Source organism: Anneissia japonica, unplaced genomic scaffold, assembly GCF_011630105.1.
Source record: "Anneissia japonica isolate Jap-2015-1 unplaced genomic scaffold, ASM1163010v1 scaffold2756_len2360902_cov194, whole genome shotgun sequence".
Classification (NCBI taxonomy): Eukaryota; Metazoa; Echinodermata; class Crinoidea; order Comatulida; family Comatulidae; genus Anneissia; species Anneissia japonica.
Genome location: NW_022719050.1, coordinates 1,291,922 through 1,313,183, shown reverse-complemented (window position 1 = coordinate 1,313,183; position 21,262 = coordinate 1,291,922). Strand labels below are relative to the sequence as shown.

The 21,262-nt window shown below is 34.0% G+C and overlaps 2 protein-coding genes across 2 annotated transcripts in view; one reads left to right on the top strand and one right to left on the bottom strand.

Annotated features, from left to right (window-relative positions):
- Positions 1–1,165: 1,165 nt before the first annotated feature.
- On the top strand, positions 1,166–11,605 carry LOC117110719 (F-box/LRR-repeat protein 2-like). Its single transcript, XM_033253493.1, has 4 exons — positions 1,166–2,298; positions 8,898–9,075; positions 10,170–10,409; positions 11,466–11,605. The coding sequence occupies exons 1-4, from the start codon at positions 1,889–1,891 to the stop codon at positions 11,526–11,528; spliced, it is 891 nt and encodes a 296-aa protein (XP_033109384.1). The 5' UTR covers positions 1,166–1,888; the 3' UTR covers positions 11,529–11,605.
- A 40-nt stretch (positions 11,606–11,645) lies between these two features.
- LOC117110720 (ribulose-phosphate 3-epimerase-like) overlaps positions 11,646–21,262 on the bottom strand; it is a 10,718-nt gene continuing 1,101 nt past the window's right edge. Inside the window, exons 3-7 of the mRNA XM_033253494.1 lie at positions 20,986–21,017; positions 19,852–19,959; positions 17,879–18,013; positions 16,364–16,450; positions 11,646–14,164 (exon numbers count right to left, since the gene is read on the bottom strand). Of these exons, the coding sequence (XP_033109385.1) occupies positions 14,042–14,164; positions 16,364–16,450; positions 17,879–18,013; positions 19,852–19,959; positions 20,986–21,017 (485 nt within the window). The 3' untranslated portion in view covers positions 11,646–14,041. The remainder of the gene's footprint in view (positions 14,165–16,363; positions 16,451–17,878; positions 18,014–19,851; positions 19,960–20,985; positions 21,018–21,262) is intronic.

The window sequence follows — 21,262 nt, the reverse complement described above, 5'->3', positions numbered from 1 at the left end:
ATTATCATACCTGCACTCAACGCCAGTTTCAGTAAAGGATGATTCATACGCGCGTGCACTATGAAGTCATGGATGACGTCATATGTGAGCATATGTCCTGGTCGAAAATTGTATGGCAAGCTGCAGGATATCATCAGGATGGCGTCTGTGTGTAAAAGAGTTAGACAGTATACCGTGGTTATATGGGTCTGATAGGCCTATGTGATATATCATATAGGGGGGTCCGAACCAAGGGGCTGATTAGCCTCGGCCCGGGTCTCAGAATAAAAAATCCCTGGTAGTGGTCACGGGGAGAATTTTTATGGCTTAGTTTGGCAAAATTGTGCATTAGGCCACAATATTAGGAATTGGCAATACAGAAAGAGGAGAATTCCCCAGTTGGCGCAACCACCGATCGCACCCCCAGGTACGGATGGGCCCGGGATACGTAAACGTCCATGGATTAACAGTCCTAGCAATTTTTAATTACGTCCCATAACGCTGTCGTTCTACACTACACTGTAGCACATACAGTATGTATGATACTTGCAATCCAACACAAGGATTGCATCAGAAAAAACAAAACGTTACTATTTCATGATTAAACCAAAATGCATGCATTGGAGTTCCATTCATGATTATGCAGTCATGATTTTTCGAATAAGACATAATACGATGCTTGCTAATAAGGCCAAGCTTAGCAACAATCAAATAATGATAACTTTAGAAATCGCGATTCAAATGTTATATTGCCTTTACAAAGAGTAAGAGTTTTTTTAATTAAAAATTTTTTTTTTTAAAAACCAAAAAAAAAAACAAAACAAAACGAAGTTAATCTTGTAAAGGAGCATTAGAATGGAATAATCTTGGCTAAGATTATAAAATGCAGCACTTGTTCATTTAAGCATAAGATTAATACTTTTGATTTATTTTTGCAATTTATACTGAACTTTTGTCATTTTGTATTCTTTTGTGTTGTATTTAAGTGCACGGCTCTACTGAATAACAACCCTGTATTGATCTGGACCTCAGTGGTTAAAGTTGAACTTGAAAACATTTTAGCCCGCATTTTAGTTCCCGGAAGGTGTTTTTTTTTAAATATTAAAATACTGCCCATGTACCTCCGTATCGACAGAGGGTGCCCTTTATTTTTCGTGAAGAGAGCGCTCGAGCTAGTAGCGCAACGTTGTTTTGTCGTTCATTAGTTGAGTAGGGATGAGTGGGTAGGGAACTAGACCTGCAAGTTGCTAGAAGTTGGAGGAAGTACTGTAGATGAACTCATTCGACATTTTTTGCCGTATTAGAATTAGAATTCCTGAAATCATTATTTACTTCATGTGATATCGTATTTATTTATTCGTACTGTAACTGTTATCTAACTTTAATAATTTATCCAGGCCACATGATCACTTCCATTGGAATGTTGTTGGTGTCTGCCTAGAGGACTGCACTAACGATCCCCATCCAACTGATAGGTCATTACATTATACAGTAGACGATTTTGCCTCTAGGCCTAGGCCTAGTCTATAACAACAGTACGATATTTTCATCTTCAGTTGGTCGTAACCCAAATCAAGAGGTGGCAAGAAGAGAGTTAATAAGAATCATACTGACAGTGACACTCAAGTGGTTTTTTTTTATAAGTTGGATGGATTTTTACCAAATACCAGATTTTACCAAAGATTGTGCAACAATTTGATGTGGTGAGATTATAAATAATTGTTAGGCCTACCCACTATGGCAGTCCTAATACTATAGGCCTAGACCTATTCTAGGGCCTGAAAAGGCCATTGTCGATTTTGATTAAATTTATTTTATTTGTGTGATAAGTTAAGCCAAGTTGACCACCACCACTATGTCTATCAATGTATATTCTCGTTTGTAAGTTTGGGAACCAGAACAGAAAAAAATGGATAAGACTAGTACTGCTTCTACTAGCGGAAAAAGGACATTGATCTCCTTGGATATTATAAGTAATGAAGATGATGATAGAAAAAAGCAGAAAATAAATCTTATAAAACCTTCGACAATTTCTGACCTCAAAGATGACATTAGTCTGAGTACTACTTCTAGTGACAAACAGACAATTGGCAATCTATTTCTTAATTTACCAGATGAAATTATGGTTTGTAATGTTTTACCTCTATTGGACATCATGGAAGTTTGCATTTGTAAAGCTGTCTGCAGGCGATGGAGAGGTTTGGTTCATGCATACTTCTCTCAACTAAAAGAACTTGATCTTAGCCCATGGAATTTTTTGATATATGAAGAGCATTTGATAGCAATAGTACGACATCTACGCAGCCTCAAATATTTAAGGTTTGTCATGGATATAATCCCTATCATCACACTAAACTATTTGATTCTCGTAGATTTTGTACATTATATAGTAAATTCCATGATTTGTGGAAGCAGTTAGCTCGCATTGCCAACCTTGAGGTCGGGGGTTCAAAACCTTAGCTGTACAAGCCACTTGTGTCTTTGGCATTGTATCTACATCTCTCTACTCAGTAGTGGGTACCTGGTAGGGTCTATTGTAATACTAATTGCCATTTTTCCATAGATGCCAAAGAGCTTAGCCCCTGGGCCCCCAACAGGGCTTTGCCACAGTGGCGTAATGCCTATGCGCTCTCATGCGGCGGTCTGCAGGGCCCCCTACCTATAGTGTCATCGATCTTGCACTTTGACCCAAAAGGACTTTGTTAATACATAACAGCATAATGCATTTCTGATTTCGACTGTAAGACACATCATATATATCCAGTGGTGGATTAAAGGCCTGGAACTCCCTAAAGTTTGTCTAATTATTTTTTTAATTATTAAAAAGAAATTATACTCAAATTTTAAGTCTATGAGCGCCATTTCTGGAAAATCCCAGAATGGGTGAACAGGATACCTAAAGGGCCCCGACCCCATCGTTATACCACTGCTTTGCCCAACGGCGGCAGAACGTTTTTGAAAGTGGGGGGGGGGGCCATTTCATAAGGTCCAGAATGCGAGCGAAGCGAGCATCTAGGCTGGGGGGCCAGGGGCTGCCAAGGGCCCCCAGTGGGGGTCAAGGGGGTCTAGGCTGGGTGCTCCAGGATGCCTATAAAAGTTATTTTATAGGCATCAAGCTACTGTAATATGATTAAATATTTGTTGTAATTTAGTGGCCGATCCAGGAAGTCGAAATAGAAGGGCCCAGGGAGGGTGCTTTCACAGATAGAAGATTTATACTACCTCAGCCCCACCATGGTTGGGTAAGAAAATTTGTGATTATGGCACCTCTAGATTGCCAGAAATTGCACTTCCAGACATAAAATTTGAATATAATTATCTTTATATCTCCATTAATTTAACAATTTAAGGGGGTAGGGGTGGGCAGGCTGGGTCCCCTTGAAGAATAAAGTGCCTACTGAAGAAAGACAAGAAAAAGATTGTCATCCGGTCAACATCCGACCTCCGTAACCTGTAATATGACAGTACTGATCAATATCCATCAATGGTTATCATTATCATACCATAATTATTATTAATTTTCATTTTAATTATCTTGTGTCCTATCACCATGATTGAATGATGACTCTTTTCTTCATATTCTGATTATTATGTTGTTACTTTTGTATCTGCAATGTCGTTACATTCCATTTATTATTAATACTTTTTATCAATACAGTAATAATATTATTAGTAAGCCTATATTATTATTATTAATGTTGTTATTATTATACTTATTATAGTGATGATAAAAGATAATGATTGTTGCTATTATTATTATTTTATCTATTCTATTATAATTATTTTATTATTATTATTATTATTATTATTACTGTTACATTATACTGTTTCTACTGCTTTTGTTTAATGCTTATCATGACCCATATTACATCGTATCCTTTTACAATTATGTTACTGCCATTATCTGCCAAATTTTTAATTGTTATGTTGTATCTAATTTCACAATTTTGATGCTTTAATCATTTATCTTTTTTATCTTGATTATCATTGTTATTATTATTCTTATTATTATTATTATTATTATTATTATTATTATTATTACTGTTACATTATACTGTTTCTACTGTTTTTGTTTAATGCCTATCATGACTCGCATTACATCGTATCCCTTTTCAATTATGCTATTGCCATTCAGCCACTTTTAATTGTCATGTTGTATCTTATTGCATGATTATGGTGCTTTAATCATTTATCTTTCTTATCTTGATTTTATAATGTTAGTATATACAATATCGATATCTTGCACTTTTGATACTTATGTTTGTATCATGCATTATTATTATTATTATTATTATTATTACTAGTACTGTATACTGTTACTACTGCTTTTGTTTAATGCTTACTATGATCCGTTATTAGGCCTGCATCGTATCCTTTTACAATTATGCTATTGCAATTTTAATTGTCATGTTGTATCTAATTCCATGACTATGATGCTTTAATCATTCACCTTTTTTACCCTGATTTTTATAATGTATGTGTATTCAATATGGTATCTTGCATCTTTGATACTTATTTCTGTATCATGCATTATTATTATTATCATTATCATTATCATTATCATTATTATTATTATTATTATTATTATTATTATTATTATTATTACTGTTACATTATACTGTTTCTACTGCTTTTGTTTAATGCTTGTTATGTCCTGTATTACATCGTATCCTTTTCCAATCATGCTATTGCCTTTATCATGATTCTTTAATGTTAGTATATACAATATCGTTATCTTGCGTGTTTGATACTTATTTTTGTATCATGCATTATGATTATTACAATTATTATTACCATTATTACTATTATTATTACTATAATAACTATTATTATTACTGTTTCATTATACTGTTAGTACTTTTGTTTAATGCTTATTATGATCCGTATTACATCGTATACTTTTAAAATTATGCTATTGCAATTTTAATTGATATGTTGCATTTAATTCCATGATTATGATGCTCTAATCACTCACCTTTTTTATCTTGATTTTTATAATGTAAGTATATACAATATCATTAGCTTGCATTTTTGATAATCATATTTATATCTTGCATTATGATGATTATTATTATTATTATTGTTATTGTTGTTATTTTTATTATTGTTTTTATTATTATTATTATTACTACTGTGATTACTGTTACATTGTATAATTACTATTGCTTTTGTTTTAATGCTTATTAAGACCTGTATTACATACAACGTGGTAAGATGTTGGCATTTACAATGTCCTTACCTTGTATTTTGAATGTTAATAATTATCTCTATCTTTTCATTATTTATACGTTTATTATTTACGTTTACGTTTATTTATTATTATAATGTCTATTATGTGATTTATAACACTATTTTTATGCTTCTTGATGCATTTGATTCTCTGTGCTTATTACATGTAGCATTCCATATATTCTTACTATTTATACCGTGCTTCAACCTATGTCTTTCATGTAATCTTCGAGTCTTTTATGTTTTGCGTTTCATTGACCATTAGTAAACAAGGCCTTTCTTACTGACTGCTTCACTGACTAATTTTCCCGTTCCTCTTTGATTGACCTTTCGCTTTTTATTTTATTTTATTTTTTTGTGTGTTCTTGGTTTGTCTTTTGTTTTTGCTTTTATTTTCTGTGTTTTATGTCTGAATTAAATTTTCGACCCAGAGTAAACACTTCGAACACTGACCGACTAGCTGACCAGATTTTTTCCCCCTCTGAAGAGTCTCATGATCAATTTACATCCGAGTTTGACCCCAATTCTCAATTTTTTAATAACCAACTTAGTACTTCCGAATATTATTATCCGAGCCAGTTCTCGTCTTTAGTCAATAATACCAAAAGAAACAGTTTTTCCACAATAGTGACAGACAATTTAGGTTCAGAAAAGGCTACAATACATCCATTGCCCTTACTGACCTCTCCAATAAAATTGTCGATGCATTTGAGAATAGTCAATTTACTATAGGAATTTTTATTGACCTTTCCAAAGCATTTGATACTATTGACTATAACATCCTTTTATATAAACTTTCTCACTATGGTATTCATGGTCCCGCTCTCAATCTTTTTCGAAGTTACCTCTTTAATCGTTCACAATGCACTAAATATCTTAACAATATCTCCAACTTTCGCCAGATTACTTGTGGTGTCCCCAGGGATCCCTATTGGGCCCTCTTCTGTTCCTTTTATATATTAATGATTTTCACTTGTCTTCCAACCTTCTTTCTTTTTTTCTTTATGCTGATGACACCACTATCCTATATTCTAACAAAAATATCCATTCTTTATTCAACATTGTTAACTCTAATTTAATTTCCACTTCCCAATACTTTGCTGCCAACAAACTTTCAATTAATCATGAGAAGTGTAGCTTCATTCTGTTTCGAAGTCCCCAAAAATCACAAACTCTCGATCTTTCGAATTTCAAAATCTATATTGATAATCACGAAATTCCCAATACCGAATTTGCCAAGTTCCTAGGAGTTTATCTTGACAGTGCATTAAATTGGAAAAAACAAATCTCCCAAATTGAAAATAAAGTATCCAAAAGTCTTGGTATCATTTTTAGGTTATCCTCTTTTGTTCCCCGCAACGTTCTTCGTATTCTTTATTGCTCTCTCATTCTCCCCTATCTGAGCTACTGCAACATTGTTTGGGGTAACACCTACTCATCCAACTTAAGCAAACTTCAAATAATTCAAAAGAAGGCTATCAGGATTATATCTGGCGTTCCACCATGGTCTCATTCCTCTTCTTTATTTTCTAATCTCAATTTTCTTAAACTCGCTGACATTAATTCCCTTCACCAAGGTCTTTTTATGTACTCCTCCTACCATGGTCTCTTACCTTGTCACTTCTGTAACACTTTTAAATCCAATTATTCCTTTCACAATTACAGCACACGTAACTGCGCTAATATCCGTATACCCAACCATAGAACCAATTACTTCCAGCACAACATCAGATTTTCGGGCCCCAAACTTTGGAACTCGTTACCCTCACACTTGATGAATGCATCTTCCATTAAAATTTTTACTAACCAATTAAAAAAACTCTTAACTTCTGACTACTAATTGTTAACATTTATTCAATCTCCTCCATCTCCACTTGGTTGCTGCCTTTCGCGCGGTCTGTCTTCGACTTGTTTTGAATGTATTGTTTTTTGTCCCTTTCTGTCCTGTTTTGTCTTTTTGTCTCTTTTGTTAATCTCATTTTTTCCCCTCTTATTTCAGGCTGTCCCTCCACAAGATTGGTTTTTTCTTATCTTCTCGGGTTCTTGCCTTCTTCCTCTCCTGCATTTTCAATTTATTTTAAATCAATTGTAACATATTTGTCTGATTCAAAAAGGAAGTAAATAAATGTTAAATTGAAATTGGAATTGAATCTGCCACAGGGTATTTCAGCAGATGGAGAATCTATACCACCTCAGTCCCACCCATGGTTGGGATAAGAAAATTTGTGATTATGGCACCTCTAGATGGCCAGAATTTACACTCTCAGACTTAAAATTTGAATATAATTTTCCTTATATCTCCATTAAAAAAAAATTGAACAATTTAGCCTCCCCCCCCCCCACTGAACGCGCCACAGATTTCCGAAGAAAGTCGAAGTCGAGATTGCTTCCATGACCTCAATGGATTATGTATCATGAGGGTTATCGAAAACTTAACTTTTCCCCCGATGAATAAAAATTACCCTTTTATGATACTCCAACAGTGGCGGGTCCAGGAAGTCGAAATAGAGGGGTTCCAGGGAGGGTCTTGCGCAAATAGAATGTCCACCCAACAGTTGTGGGGCTGAGGCGAGAAAAAAATATGATTATGGCACCTCAAATGGCCGGAAATGGCACTCTCGGATTAAAAATTGAATACAATTTTGTCTGTTTTCTCCATTTTTTTTTTATTTTGAAAAAAATAGGAGGATAGGGTCCTGTGCTGACTGGGGTTCCCCATTGAATCTGCCACTGTTCAATATAACACTTGACATAGCCTATCATTTTGTTTCACAAATGGTTAAATCCTAATGTCAAGCCAAAGATTTCGAAAGATTTTTTTTTTACTCAATACAGTTTTTACAACCTATAACACATTAAGTGTACTGTAAATTCTGTAGTTAACCTTCAGAGAACTTAATTTTAGAAAATGGCCTAATTATCTTATTGTTTTCGTTAAATTAGATGGAGTTTAAATGTAGGTATATTACGCTAGTTTTTAAGGTTTACTGTAAGTTACACTTACTATACATCTTCGTGGTTAAAGAGAACTAGAACGTCGCTCCATTAAGAGTGTCTCCTCCCCCACCCCCATATGCCTAAATACAGAATTCACGAATGCAGGCGATCTTTTCTTCATGCTCAAGGTTGGGTTTCAAGGAAACTTTACAAACGCATGTATACAGACGTCAATCAACATTTTGTTGCTCAACTCAAAAAGGGAATTTGTAATGTTAGAAAATGAAAAAAAAAAATCTATATTTTATAATAGTAATAATACGTCAATTTATAAGGCGCAAATAAACAAGGTGTAAGCACCAAATTATAATAATAGGCCCAATAATAATACTAATAATAATAATAATAATAATAGTAATAACATTGCGGCGTTCGTAAAATTTTTGTCACTGGTGTTGGGAACAGTCACAAAAGTGGGGGGGGTGGCCAGGCCCCCCCCCCCTTCCGCCGCTGTTGGCTTTGCCTATACAGTCACTTCTTCAGACTGGCCCTCTGCATGTACACCCTAGTGCCAACCCCGGGGGGGGGGGAGGTTTGGGAATGCCTTAGGCGCAAAATAACTGTGGGTGTCTTATCTCCCACGCCCCTTCCAGTCACTATGATGATACTTGGGACTATGATCAATGTCGATTATATTTTTAAAATGGACTACTGCATTAAAAGCATATTTTTCCTCCCCTTAAATTTACCAGACTTGGTGTGTGCTGGAAAGCTGTCACTGAATGTAGTTTGTCTTCAATTGCATCATCATGTCCCAAACTTGAGGTATTCACAGCAAATAGATGCGGTAACGTCACAGATTCAGCAATATCTAAGCTAGTGACAAGGTGCCACAATCTCCAAGAGTTGGACTTGAGCAGTTGTTATAATGTAAGTACTGTATAACGTAAGGAACATGAGTGACAGGCTTGCTTTAAACAGTGCTATCTATTATTATGCTACAAAATTAAATTAGTTTTCTCACACTTCCACTTCCTGGTGGGTTTGTTCTTGTATCTTCCACGGCTATAGTTTCTTTTTCTAAAATACAGTACTTGCTAAATTTTGTTTGAGGTGCCAAGTACCAGCTCTATCTTTTGAGTAGTAGTGGACTGTTAAGTGTTTGAAACACATACCATACCATTGTAACCATTAATTATAATTACCAGTAAATAATTCATTGAGCGCATTTTATGCTGATAGGTCATACCTGTTGTGTGGATTGTGCAGCTGTTTTTAAAAATAAATAATTGTTTTCTCCGAGGTCACTATGGTACAATCTTGTCAATTTCCCATCCTATTGAGTACAATCCAGAAAATTCATATTTGTAATTTTATATAAAACCGGGAAAAAAATGCTTTCACAATATTTTTAGATATTAAATCACAAATAGTAACTTTAGTATGGTGTTACATACATCTCAACTGGTGGTAATTAAAGCGACATTTTTGTTATACCTTGTTTTGCAAACTTATTTTTTTAAAGATTGTCAGAAGAGGGTGCCAGAAAATTAAAATAAACTTTTGATTCTCATTTAGCAAAAATAAAATAAAATTTTCTTGATATTAAAATTAAACAGTGTAGTAATGAGATTCATAAATGCTTTTAAGAGTTTAAATTTATAGAATTAAGGAAGAAATTTTAGGGGGAATGGAGGGCATAATAAAAATAAATATAAATATAAAATTTAATTGTTTTATGAAATAAATATTTTTGCAGTAGAGGGTGCGCTACTGGCAAAAAATGAAATTTTATTTTTATTAAAATTCACCATTATTGGCGGTCGATTGGTTCAACCATTATTGGAGGTCATTTGGTTTGCTAATCAAGGTATAAAAATTTTCGCCTTATTGAGATCAGGATTTGAACCCAAACTGTAATGGGAAGGTCTTAGGTTCGAATCCAGATGAGAACATACTGTATGTTATTCTCACATATTTATTATCACCTTATGGATATGTTAAGAATTACATTTTTCCTCCAGGTAACAGATGTAGCTATTGTTGAAATAGCACGACACTGCAAACATCTTAAGGAACTCTACCTGAGCAGTATCTATAGTGTTACAGGCATTGGTATCAAGGAGCTTGCGCAACATTCAAAATCACTTGAGGAGTTGGATGTCAGCTATTGTTTCACATTAACGAATGAGAGCATGTTGCATTTGCTTCACCTTAAACAATGTGGGTCATTGAAATCACTACGTATAACAGGCTGTTCAAAGGTAGGCTAATTTGCATTTCTATCTTGCCATTTAAGAGGGCCAATCACAACCACTCATTTTTCCAGGAAATGATGGTACAGATAATGTAATAATACTTCTTATGATTCTTAAATGAATTAGATCATTTTTATTCATTAAAATGGTATTTTTTGGCATGTCTAGGCCTTTATATTTGAAAATATTTCAGTTTTATGATCATGATACATACTATTAAGTATATTAAATAATAGATTTTGATTAAAATCTATAAAAAAAAATCAATAGGAAACCATATTTATTTGAATAAATGCCCCCTCCAGAGCCTCATCTGACTAGTGGAAGCAACATCATTCTCAACACATTCGAATGTTGTTCTCAAGCAGAATTACATTTTTTCTAACCTGGTTAGGATCAATAACAGTTATTCTTTTAGGTTCATTCCTATTTTTATCATCATTTATTCATTGTATTTTTTTCTAGTTTATTTTGTAAAATATATTATGGTATTTTCAAATGCACTAAATTTTCTTGTATCTTATATATTGTCAGTAAGCATCAATATGCTAAAAAACCTAGGCCCAAATTTGATGGTCAGAAGGGGAAGCTAAATAACTTTAACAAGACCTAATTTATCTCAAATTCTACAGCAAATTTAATGATTATTTTTAATGAGTCTCTATGAACCATCCGAACATTATTGGTACTAAAAATCCCTTATAGGCAAGAGTGTGAAACGTTCATGTCATAAAATACTGTAAAACGTTAAACAGTATATTTTCATTAGGGGGAAGATAGAGGATTTTATATGCATGGGGAATGGTTGCTGTTTCAGAATGTATTTTTGCAACTTATACTTTCTCATTGGGATTCAATAATTATGCATGAAAATAAAGCCAATATTCAAGCTTTAATAATGTTTAATATTTATCTATGTGGTTTGCATTTTACCAACCAAAATTCATAGGGTGAGTGATGGTAGCCAATGATAGTTATTGTTCTTGGCTAACAGATCACTTTTTTTAACCCAATTATCGATAAAATGATTTAAAATGAAATTTTGAATACTTTTCCATTTAGATATCCGAAGACATTACACTCAAGTTGTTGCAAGCTGGAATAATTGTGAACAATATGTTTTAAGAGCTGCATTTCATCAGCTGGTTGTAGTCACATTGGTTGTCCACCCAATAAGATCAATATTCATGGCATCTTATGTCAATAAACTTGGAGAGAGAAAAGACTATTTACACTATAACATTTGGTATGAAAATATTTATTCTTATATTCATACTACAGTAAACCTGAACATGTCAAAATATATGAGTAATATTTGCACAGATCTAAGGACAAAAACCAGTTGAGTCAAGGCAAAGGTAGAATCTGTGAAGATTATTAAATACTGTATATTTTGTAACACATAAAAATTAAGATTGATTGATAGCTGTTGTTGGAATATAATGAAGCATCATTGTAATAACATGTAGTCAAGTGCTGTTTGTAAATTTAACAGTTTTATCATTTTCATATGTAATTATTTTGCTTTGAATAAACATGAATATTTTACATATCAAATGGTGGTTTCTATAATTGAGTATTTTAAATGTAGTACTGAATACTATTTCACTGGTTCTCAAACTTTTTGGCTTATGACCCAAACAAACGTCCATGCAATTCACAGATCCATATTCGGGATGTTAAAAAAAAAGGTACTCAAAATACTGGGGTGGATGCAAGTGGGGAGGGGTTTAGCCAGAAAAACGATATAGGCTGTCCAAAATGGAAGCCAGTGGGCGTGGCACTGAGCCGATGGGTGGGCCACGCCCACTTGTGGCTAACCCATGAGAATCCCTACCGAATATTGGGTACGAAAACAACAAATGTTGTTTTTAGCAAACGTAATTACGATTTAGCTTTAGTTTAATGTAACATTCGATAGATTTGAAGAATATAAAGAATTTGCTAAAGGTAGACCAGGCCCAATTAGGCTAGGCTGAGCTGATTAGGCCAAGCCATCTCCTTAAAAGTGGCTGTCCTAAATAATTTTAGGCCGTCCAAAAGATAGCCCGACGGCTCGCTGGCTAAGCCTATGGACTGCACACTTCCTTAAATTGTATTAAGAAAAATATTTGTTGTATTGTTGATATGAATTATCAGTAAGATTTTTAAGATACAAGAGTGCAATTTCTGGGCACCTAGAGGTCTATATTTTCAAAATTTTCGCACCTCAGCCCCAACCATGGTGGGAAATTGGTCATTAAAAAATGGTGAACACAACTGAAGTAAAATGTTTAATTAATACTTAGAATGTTTTGTATTTGCTACAGCACATTTTGGCATGATAAAAAATTAAAATAAAAATAATCTCCAACCCTCATATTTATTTGAAAATAGACAGTTTGCGAACCACTGTTGTACTGTATTCCATATTTCTTTATGCATATGACCTTGTTAGTTTTGTTCATACATTCATACTACATATATGTTGGTTTTGCTGAGTGAAAGCAAAGAAATTTAAAACTCCATAATGATGTTTACATCACAAATTTTGTGTTGATCCAACATACATCCTTCTATGCCTTTTGCAGGGGCAGATCCAAAATTGTTTGAAACAAGGGGGCACAGATTTCATATAGGCCCAGATAGTAGGCCTAATACAATTATGTGTGTTGAGTATGCTCTAAAGAAATATTGTAAATTTAATATATGTATCATGGCCTTTCTTTATTCGGAGCAACGTTTGTTCTATGTTATTTAAACATAATCATTGCATCTGTTGGCAATATATGTATGCTACTATATTTTGTACTATTTTTGTTAAAAAATAAAAGATGGCAGCAGCAAACCTAGGAGGGGTAAACTTCCCCTGTAATTGACTGTGATACAGCTCATTCTCAAAAATTTTTGCCAAAAATGCCTTCTGACACTTTAGATTGTACTGTACGTGTGGAATATACAGAACAATGAACATTTAAGAGCCGTCCTTGCTCTGAGAGAAGCATCCTATTTACACTTAAAATCTTAATACTGTAGTAATTATCCTGTTCAGTCACTTATTGCAGCTTTAGGGAGTGCAGTTTGTTTTCAGATTTAGTCATGAGGAACAATAATATTGTCACAACAAATAAACCCAGCACCCTGGAATTGAAAGTTAAGCGTCTTGCCCACCCAGAGGCAACGGATAAAGCTAATGGGCCAGCATAATTCGCATAAAAAATATCTAACAAATATGAAACAATCCAGCAGTAAAAATTTCTACATAGGCCTATGTGTTAACTGTGTGTGTGTGTTAACAGGAATTGAAATTTTGTGGAATTACACCTTTTACCATAAATAGGGCCTTAGTTGTGTGAATGCCACTTTGAGAGAAAGCTTTCTAACACAATTTTTAGTATTCAATATAGTTTAATCAGAATCCAACAATTCATCAACACTATTAGTTAAGTTAATGATTTGAGGCTTCTTGCATATTTAACAACCACTGTCATGATCTTTTGTCAAGATATATTTATACCATTCACTACATCATTTATTATTCTCGTATTCTACAATGGGTCACATGACTGATCAGCAATCTACGGTAATACTGTACACTCACCAGATCCTGCTACATTTTTCAATAATGAATATTGTGAAGTCAAGTATTCTTCACATTATTATCTCTCGACCTGTGATCGTTGGATTACATCTTGAACGCAGTTCCTCATCTTGTTGATAACAAGCCGAGGGTCGTCGCTGCCGACAACAGCACTTCCAGAAACTATCATATTTGCACCAGCCTAGGGAATGGCAGAGAAGGCACAATGAAGGTACATCTTAAAACATAATGGTTTAAATTTGGTGAAGAAAAAAAAAAAACAATGTCTGAAAAGAATGCAAAAAAATGAGACCATATTACTTTGGTATAAAAAAATTATAGCAATGCATGTTAAGTATGCTAGATGGATATTGTAGTACAGTACATATAAATATTAGAAATCTAATCTAAAAATTTTCAGAATACTAAATGGGACAAAAAAAATCCTTGTTATTTTAAATTTTTCAACCTCTATTCATGAACAAGATATTATAAACAATTGCCTTACAGACAGAATCTCATGACTTCAAACTAGAAAGGGCATACCATACTCGCGCAATAAGCATCTATATTTGAATAAGCACCCCATATGAATAAGTGCCCCTCTTGAATATGCACTCCTTGATTCCTTAAAAAAATTAAATCGTACAGTACAGTACATCACAAACTTAATTTTCTTAATCAGTGCTTTGACATATGGCAGTGAAACTTGGCCTATCAATGTTGAGGATGCCCAACGATTATACAGAAATGAAATGTCAATGATCCATTGGATGTGACCTTAAAGGAAAGAAAACCTAGTGAGGAGCTAAGAAGAATTAGTGGAATAACCTCAATTATTCCACTAATTGAGGTTATTCGGTATGTCTTGGGGTCAAATGCAGTGCGCTGAGTAATAACAGTATAGGAAGAGAAAGTTTTCCGATTTTGAAACGCAATGACAACATTAACCCAATGGAAGTGCAATAAAACTGGCTGGGGTGGATGCAGGATTTGGTGGTAGGGGGTGCATGGGAGTCCATACCACCTCAGCCTGACCATAGTTGGGGCTGAGGTGGGAAAACTTTGAGAATATGGACCTCAAGGTGTCCGGAAATTGGACTCTCATATTTAAAAAATCGTATGGGTACTATGTTCATAATGATAAAAATAATATATCAACAATACAACAATTATTAGGGGGTGTGATCGCAACATCTGCACGCCCCCTGCATCTGCCCCAGACTGGCAAGAAAAGGTATTGTTCACTCCTTCAAATGGTCTATGATATTTTAGGATCTGGAATTTATGTATAATGTTTGTGATCCTATAACTTAAGTCTTAGAAACTGGTCGCACTCGTAGTTGGGTTGATTGCAGTTTTTCATAGTGCCTATGTCCGCTGCAGATATGCTCTCCTGGAAAAAAAATCCTTAATATTTGGTGCCAGTGTCTGATGGAGCATTAGCAACACAATTCTGACAATGCTGGGAAATTGAAGACACTTCCAAGTAATTTAGTTTAATAGTCAACTTGCATTCTAACCATTATAGCACTCCACAGAATGCATACCTTTCCATCTGTGCAACACCCGCTGTGTTTGTTTATGATCTACCAACCAGTAAAAATCATGTGACTGCATTCACTGATTATGTCTAATGAGCCTTTATGCAGTTACAGTAATTATTATCTGCTGTAATATTTGCCAAAGATATAAAGTAATAAATCCTCCTAAACAGTGTTAAAAGGCAATTTGTTGGTAAACCTCTGATGATTATTTATACAGGTACTCTCTTCCGACTCCTTGCACATGACTGCCATTTTGTGTTATAATACATAACCGAGGGCACTACTATGCCAATATCTTTGTTAGCTACATAGGCATTTTGTATTTTTAATTAAACAGACTGGTGGCCCGGTCAGCAAAAAATAGCACTCAGCTGGCAGATATGGGTAACATATTTTGTGTTTGCATGTTACTATTTTTTTTAAATTCCGCTTTAGGCACCATAGGGTCAAGGATATGGCAAACAGTCAACTTAATCACTCTTGAAAGAGGCAATCCTGTCACAAGATCCGTACACACAAGATACTTTATAAACCTCATTATGAGGCTTAGGGAGTGGGGTTGTTTTGGTCGTGAGAAAAAATCATGTTACCGTGACAGGGATTGAACCCAGGACCATGGGACTGGAAAACAAGCATCTTAACCCCCTCCACTCCAAATCACATTATTTCATAGAGTTAATCCGTACCTGAATATCAAAGGGCAGTGTGTTAATACTAAGAAACAGCAAATGAAACAAGTTCTATATATGACTTTAGATTTGAATGTACAAAATCTACTCTTTGTTAATATTAAGCGAAGGTGATGGTAGACAGTGTAGGAGTGTATAGTTGATTTGTTTGTTATGGTAACTTACCTCAGCAGCTTTGTCAATAGTAGTTGGACTAAGTCCACCATCAACTTCTATATCTAGCGACCTGAATTTGGCCCGTAGTGCTTTAACCTGTGAAGATAACACCACAGACAGATTACAGACGGTTCATTCACAAAAATAGCACTATCTGATATTTACATTATTACCATTTTGTAGTTGGTAGGTTTACTGCTGTTGAATGTGAACATATGGTATTTATATAGCACTTTTAACAATCCACAGATGGACCTATGGACCTAAGAAAAATCTAATTTTTGTATAATGTTATAAAGATTTATAAATATAATACTAAATTGCTAGTTTAACTAAATTTTGACATTCCTAAGCATGAAAAAAATGCAAAATAAGACTGAAATTTGATTTTTTTGTGTTCCATACAAAAAATAAATGCGAATGAATTTTTCATGTTTGATTTTGCAATATGTCGTGCGAAGAAATATAGTAGGCGCCGAAAACATTAGTCTATCCAACACTGCTAGGCTAGGCCTAGCCTTACCTCGATTTAGGTTCTGTTATCATACATAAAAACGGTCGACATGATATTTTCCGTTGCTAGTATTGACACTTGTGAAATATAATATTTCATAGGAATTATTTCAAATTTGTTGAAAAACTGATTCTGACCGAGATTTTGACACTTAAACAAACATATCTCAGGCCTACTTGAACGACCGCATTGTGCGAGATGCGAAGTACAAAAACTAATCCCATTAGAGAGGACGCGATTTATTGACTATATAAAGTATACATAAAAGTGAGAGTATTTGGCCAGCGGATGCGATCTACGACCTCCGAATTTAACGAAGTAACGAAGAATTCGTCGAGAAAATGGTAATATTCTATGAGAAATAGTCTGTATTTCTCATTTTTTAAATTATTTTATGTAAAACTAAAATTTATGCCAATATTTTTCTATGATTTATAATAATTGGAGTAATGCATATGCATCTTTTCTAAAAAAAAAAATCCGTTTTTAGTGAAATTTTGCCGGGAATGGGGCTTTAAAACCTTGAATGGAAGCTCTGGGCTTCTTTTTTTTGGGGGGGGGGGAACCATTGGATGGACTTCTTTTTTACAAGATTGGCCTCTTTTTGAGATTTTGCAAACTTAAAAGTGGGGGGGGGGAGGGGGTTTCTTTTTAAAATGAATGCTGTAAATTTTGAAATTGCTACTATAAAAGATTTTTTTAACTATGGAATTCGAAATTCTGTTTAATATTTTTAAAATGCTAATACAATAAAATACTACTGATACTGACATTCTATCATAATCATCAAAGATAATGTCAATCTGAATGTAAGTACTATCTCGTAACCTGCACGAATGAAGCCCATATTATCTTGATTAGTAAACCATGGGCTCCTTTTCAAGATGGGATTTTTTTCGAGATTAATTTTGCAAACTGAAGAGGGGGCTTTCGAGATGGGCTTCTTCTCGAATTTAAGCCCATGGGGCTTCTATTGGATGTTTTACATTGAAAACAATACACAAAAATACCTTTGGCATCATATCTTCCATGAACTTCTGCCCTCCAAAGCCAGGTTCTACCGTCATCACCAACACCATGTCAACATCCTCCACGTACGGCATTACCACATCAACTGACGTACCTGGCTTGATGCCAATTCCTACCTAAGGAAATTAAAAATGTATTGTGTTTTGTAATATCTGGTACATAAGCTCCTCAAACATGCAATTGCTCATTTAAAAAGATACAATTTCTCAATTCACTAAAGCTCTGCTTACACTTTCAAATTTTCTTTGACAAAAAACTGTTTCATGCCCATATATAGACATGATGTGCCTGTATAAGGTCATGATATGATGTCATCATGACCATATTTAGGCATGTGACATGTTTTTGTCAAATAAAATTTGATATTCCTGACAGGAATTAAGAGACAGATCAGAACAATTCAGTTTCTACTTTTTTACTAAGAAAATTCCTAAATTGATAACCAGCTTTAGAGGTCTATTTAAAGAATTAAATTAAATATTATTACCTCAACAAAGACAATATATCTTTAAATACACAGATTAACTATCCATTAAAGTTTATTAAACGTTACAGGATTTACTCTAAAATACATGTGCCTAGCTACCAATTGCTTTAAGTTCAAACCTACAAGAAAATGAATTTGTTATATCTCAGTAACAGCTTGCAATGACAATTGATTTTGAGTGGAGCTTTTAACTTAGTGGTTAAAATTCTTGAATTTCAATCCAAAACGTCATAGTTCAATCAGGGCCAAAAATGTCATGACCGCAATCCCCAAGCTTTATTTTTTAGCGATTTGGATACCGAACTTGAGGATTATCCCGATTTTCTCACAATTAAAAAAAACTTTTCACTGGTAAATTTGTCTATATAACAATCAGCAGAATGCACAGTGCGAGGTGTTTGTCCTTTTGGGTTGGGTATAATTACTTGAAAAAACAACATTAACATGTACACTCGCAGCTTAAGCCTAGATGGGAATAATGTTTATTTAATGTAAGGAGGCTGGCCTAGGCTACCAACCTCCAATTTTTACCAGGTTTGCTGTTTATTTTTACCGGTAAAATTGAGGGCTAAATCGGCATCAGGAGTATATAAATATATAAATATTGCAATGATTTAATGATATTAAGTACAGTATAACAATGATGGAATTCAAACAGATGATAGTGTTAATAAAGACAATGATGTTGAAAGTAAAAATGACAATGAAGAATATGATTATATTGTTATATACTGTAGATGCTGAATGTAATGATGCAAGTATATGCTGATTGTATCTAACAATATGATCTATATTGATCTGAATGTTACATATAGTGGTCGGTGTTTGATATTGATGTACTACATTATAAGAGTATTATAATGGACCATGAATTTCCAACATATGAATTTCCAATAAAAGTTTATATCATTTAATTTAATTTCTTTAGGCACGAGCGCCAAATATATGCCAATAAATGAACTTAATCGCTGTCCTACATAGCATATTCATTTAACAACAGGGGACTTAATGGACCAGTACACTGAGGTAACCCCCTACTCTTCTCGAAGAATGTACTGGGTTCTTTAAAATGCACATGAGCCAAATGCGTACACAGGGCCTACGGTTTAAAGTCCTTATCCGAGAAGACTTGTTCCACCACCGAACCATTGCGAGTGGGCTGTTCAAACCAGCGATAATATTAGAGCTGAAAGTTAAGTCTGGGGCACCATAACCTTCAGCTCTAATCTTGTCTTTTATATTACTTTCTTTAATATTACAATGTTAAGGTAAATTATCAGCCGACTATCTTGGAGTTGCAGTGACCATTTTCTTAAGTGGCCACTGACTAATGGTCACATATTTTTAAGTATTGTGCTTATCATTTGAATCTTTGGACACTTGATATATATTTTTTCCAAGCCAGAATTCTCTTGCATTTGAATTTGCTACTTGCATTTTGCCAGAATAAGTAGTTGCATTACTCACCTTCATTCCAGCTTCTCGTACTTTACGTATGCACTGCCCTGGATCCTCTGTGGCTTCGATATGAAATGTGTACTGATTGGCACCTGCATCTGCCATATTTTGGATCCACTAGATCGTCAAATAGGGAAAAAAAATCATGAAATCTGAGATAATATTATCCAAATCAATCCAGACTTTGACATATTAGTCATATTACTTATTTGTCTATACGTACCAAACACAAAAGTACTCAGAAAGAGAGAACAGAAAAAAACATGCATGTAAAGGAAATGAAATCTGGAACAGACAACCAGAAATGAAAGAAGCAATGGATAGAAGAAAGACATTTAAAAATAGCTGAAAAGTGAGTTTTGAAAACTTTTTAAAACAAATATAGATTTGCAAATGTGGCAAATAAAAGCCACACCAGTCACTCATCGCTAAAATTGATTTTTAGTTAATAATACAGTGTTCAACAGTAACATGAGAGCTATAAAATGGTAAAAAAATCACTTAAATCCAACATTTCCTTAAAAAGTTACAAGTGTTTAAACATACAGCTGTTTAAAGAACAATATTTGAGAAATCAGCCTTCAAAGTTTATGATTTTGGGCATTTCTCAGGCAGAAACCATCACAAAATCGTTAAAAATTGTTGATTTAACATTGAAAATGGGAAATAACAGCATAGTATGGTGTATAGGTTAGTTTAGTGTAATAAAATAGATTTCCACAAATTTGACATTCCAGCATGTTTTGGCCAATATCTCTGAAACAGGATTTGTGAGTAACTGGTTTGGCTTTTCTACTATATCCACAAATGGATATAGTAGACTTGGTCATTTCAAAGCCTAGGAGAAACAAATCAGTAAGTGCTATCGCTAGGTGTCTTCACACGAAAAGAAGCAGCAGTAAGAATGAATGCAGAGATAGTTACGTAACAGACTTTCTACATTAGTAAAGCCCTGTTCAGACTACAAATTATATTTGACATGCCTAAATATGGCCATGATGACATCACATCATGGCCATATATAGACACATCGTGACTATATATGGGCATAAAACAGTTTTTTTTTTATCAAAGATAATTTTATAATGTGGACAGAGCTGAGTCTAAAACATGTAGAATATTCAGTCCATGTTGCATACTTACACGCTCTGGATTAGCCACCATCATGTGCATATCTTAAAACAAAATGAAAATAATAAAAAAAACCCTGGATATGAAATTTAATGATTTTTAACATTAACACTGCATCTCGGTAGATTAAAAATAAGGCTGTATAAATTCATAGGTAATAATAATATTATAATTAATATTTATTCCCTATGCAATTATTTAAATAATTATATAATTTTCAATCAATATTCTGTCTATGATTTGTCCATTAAACAAAACCACTCACTGTTAAAAAAATGGTAGTATACTC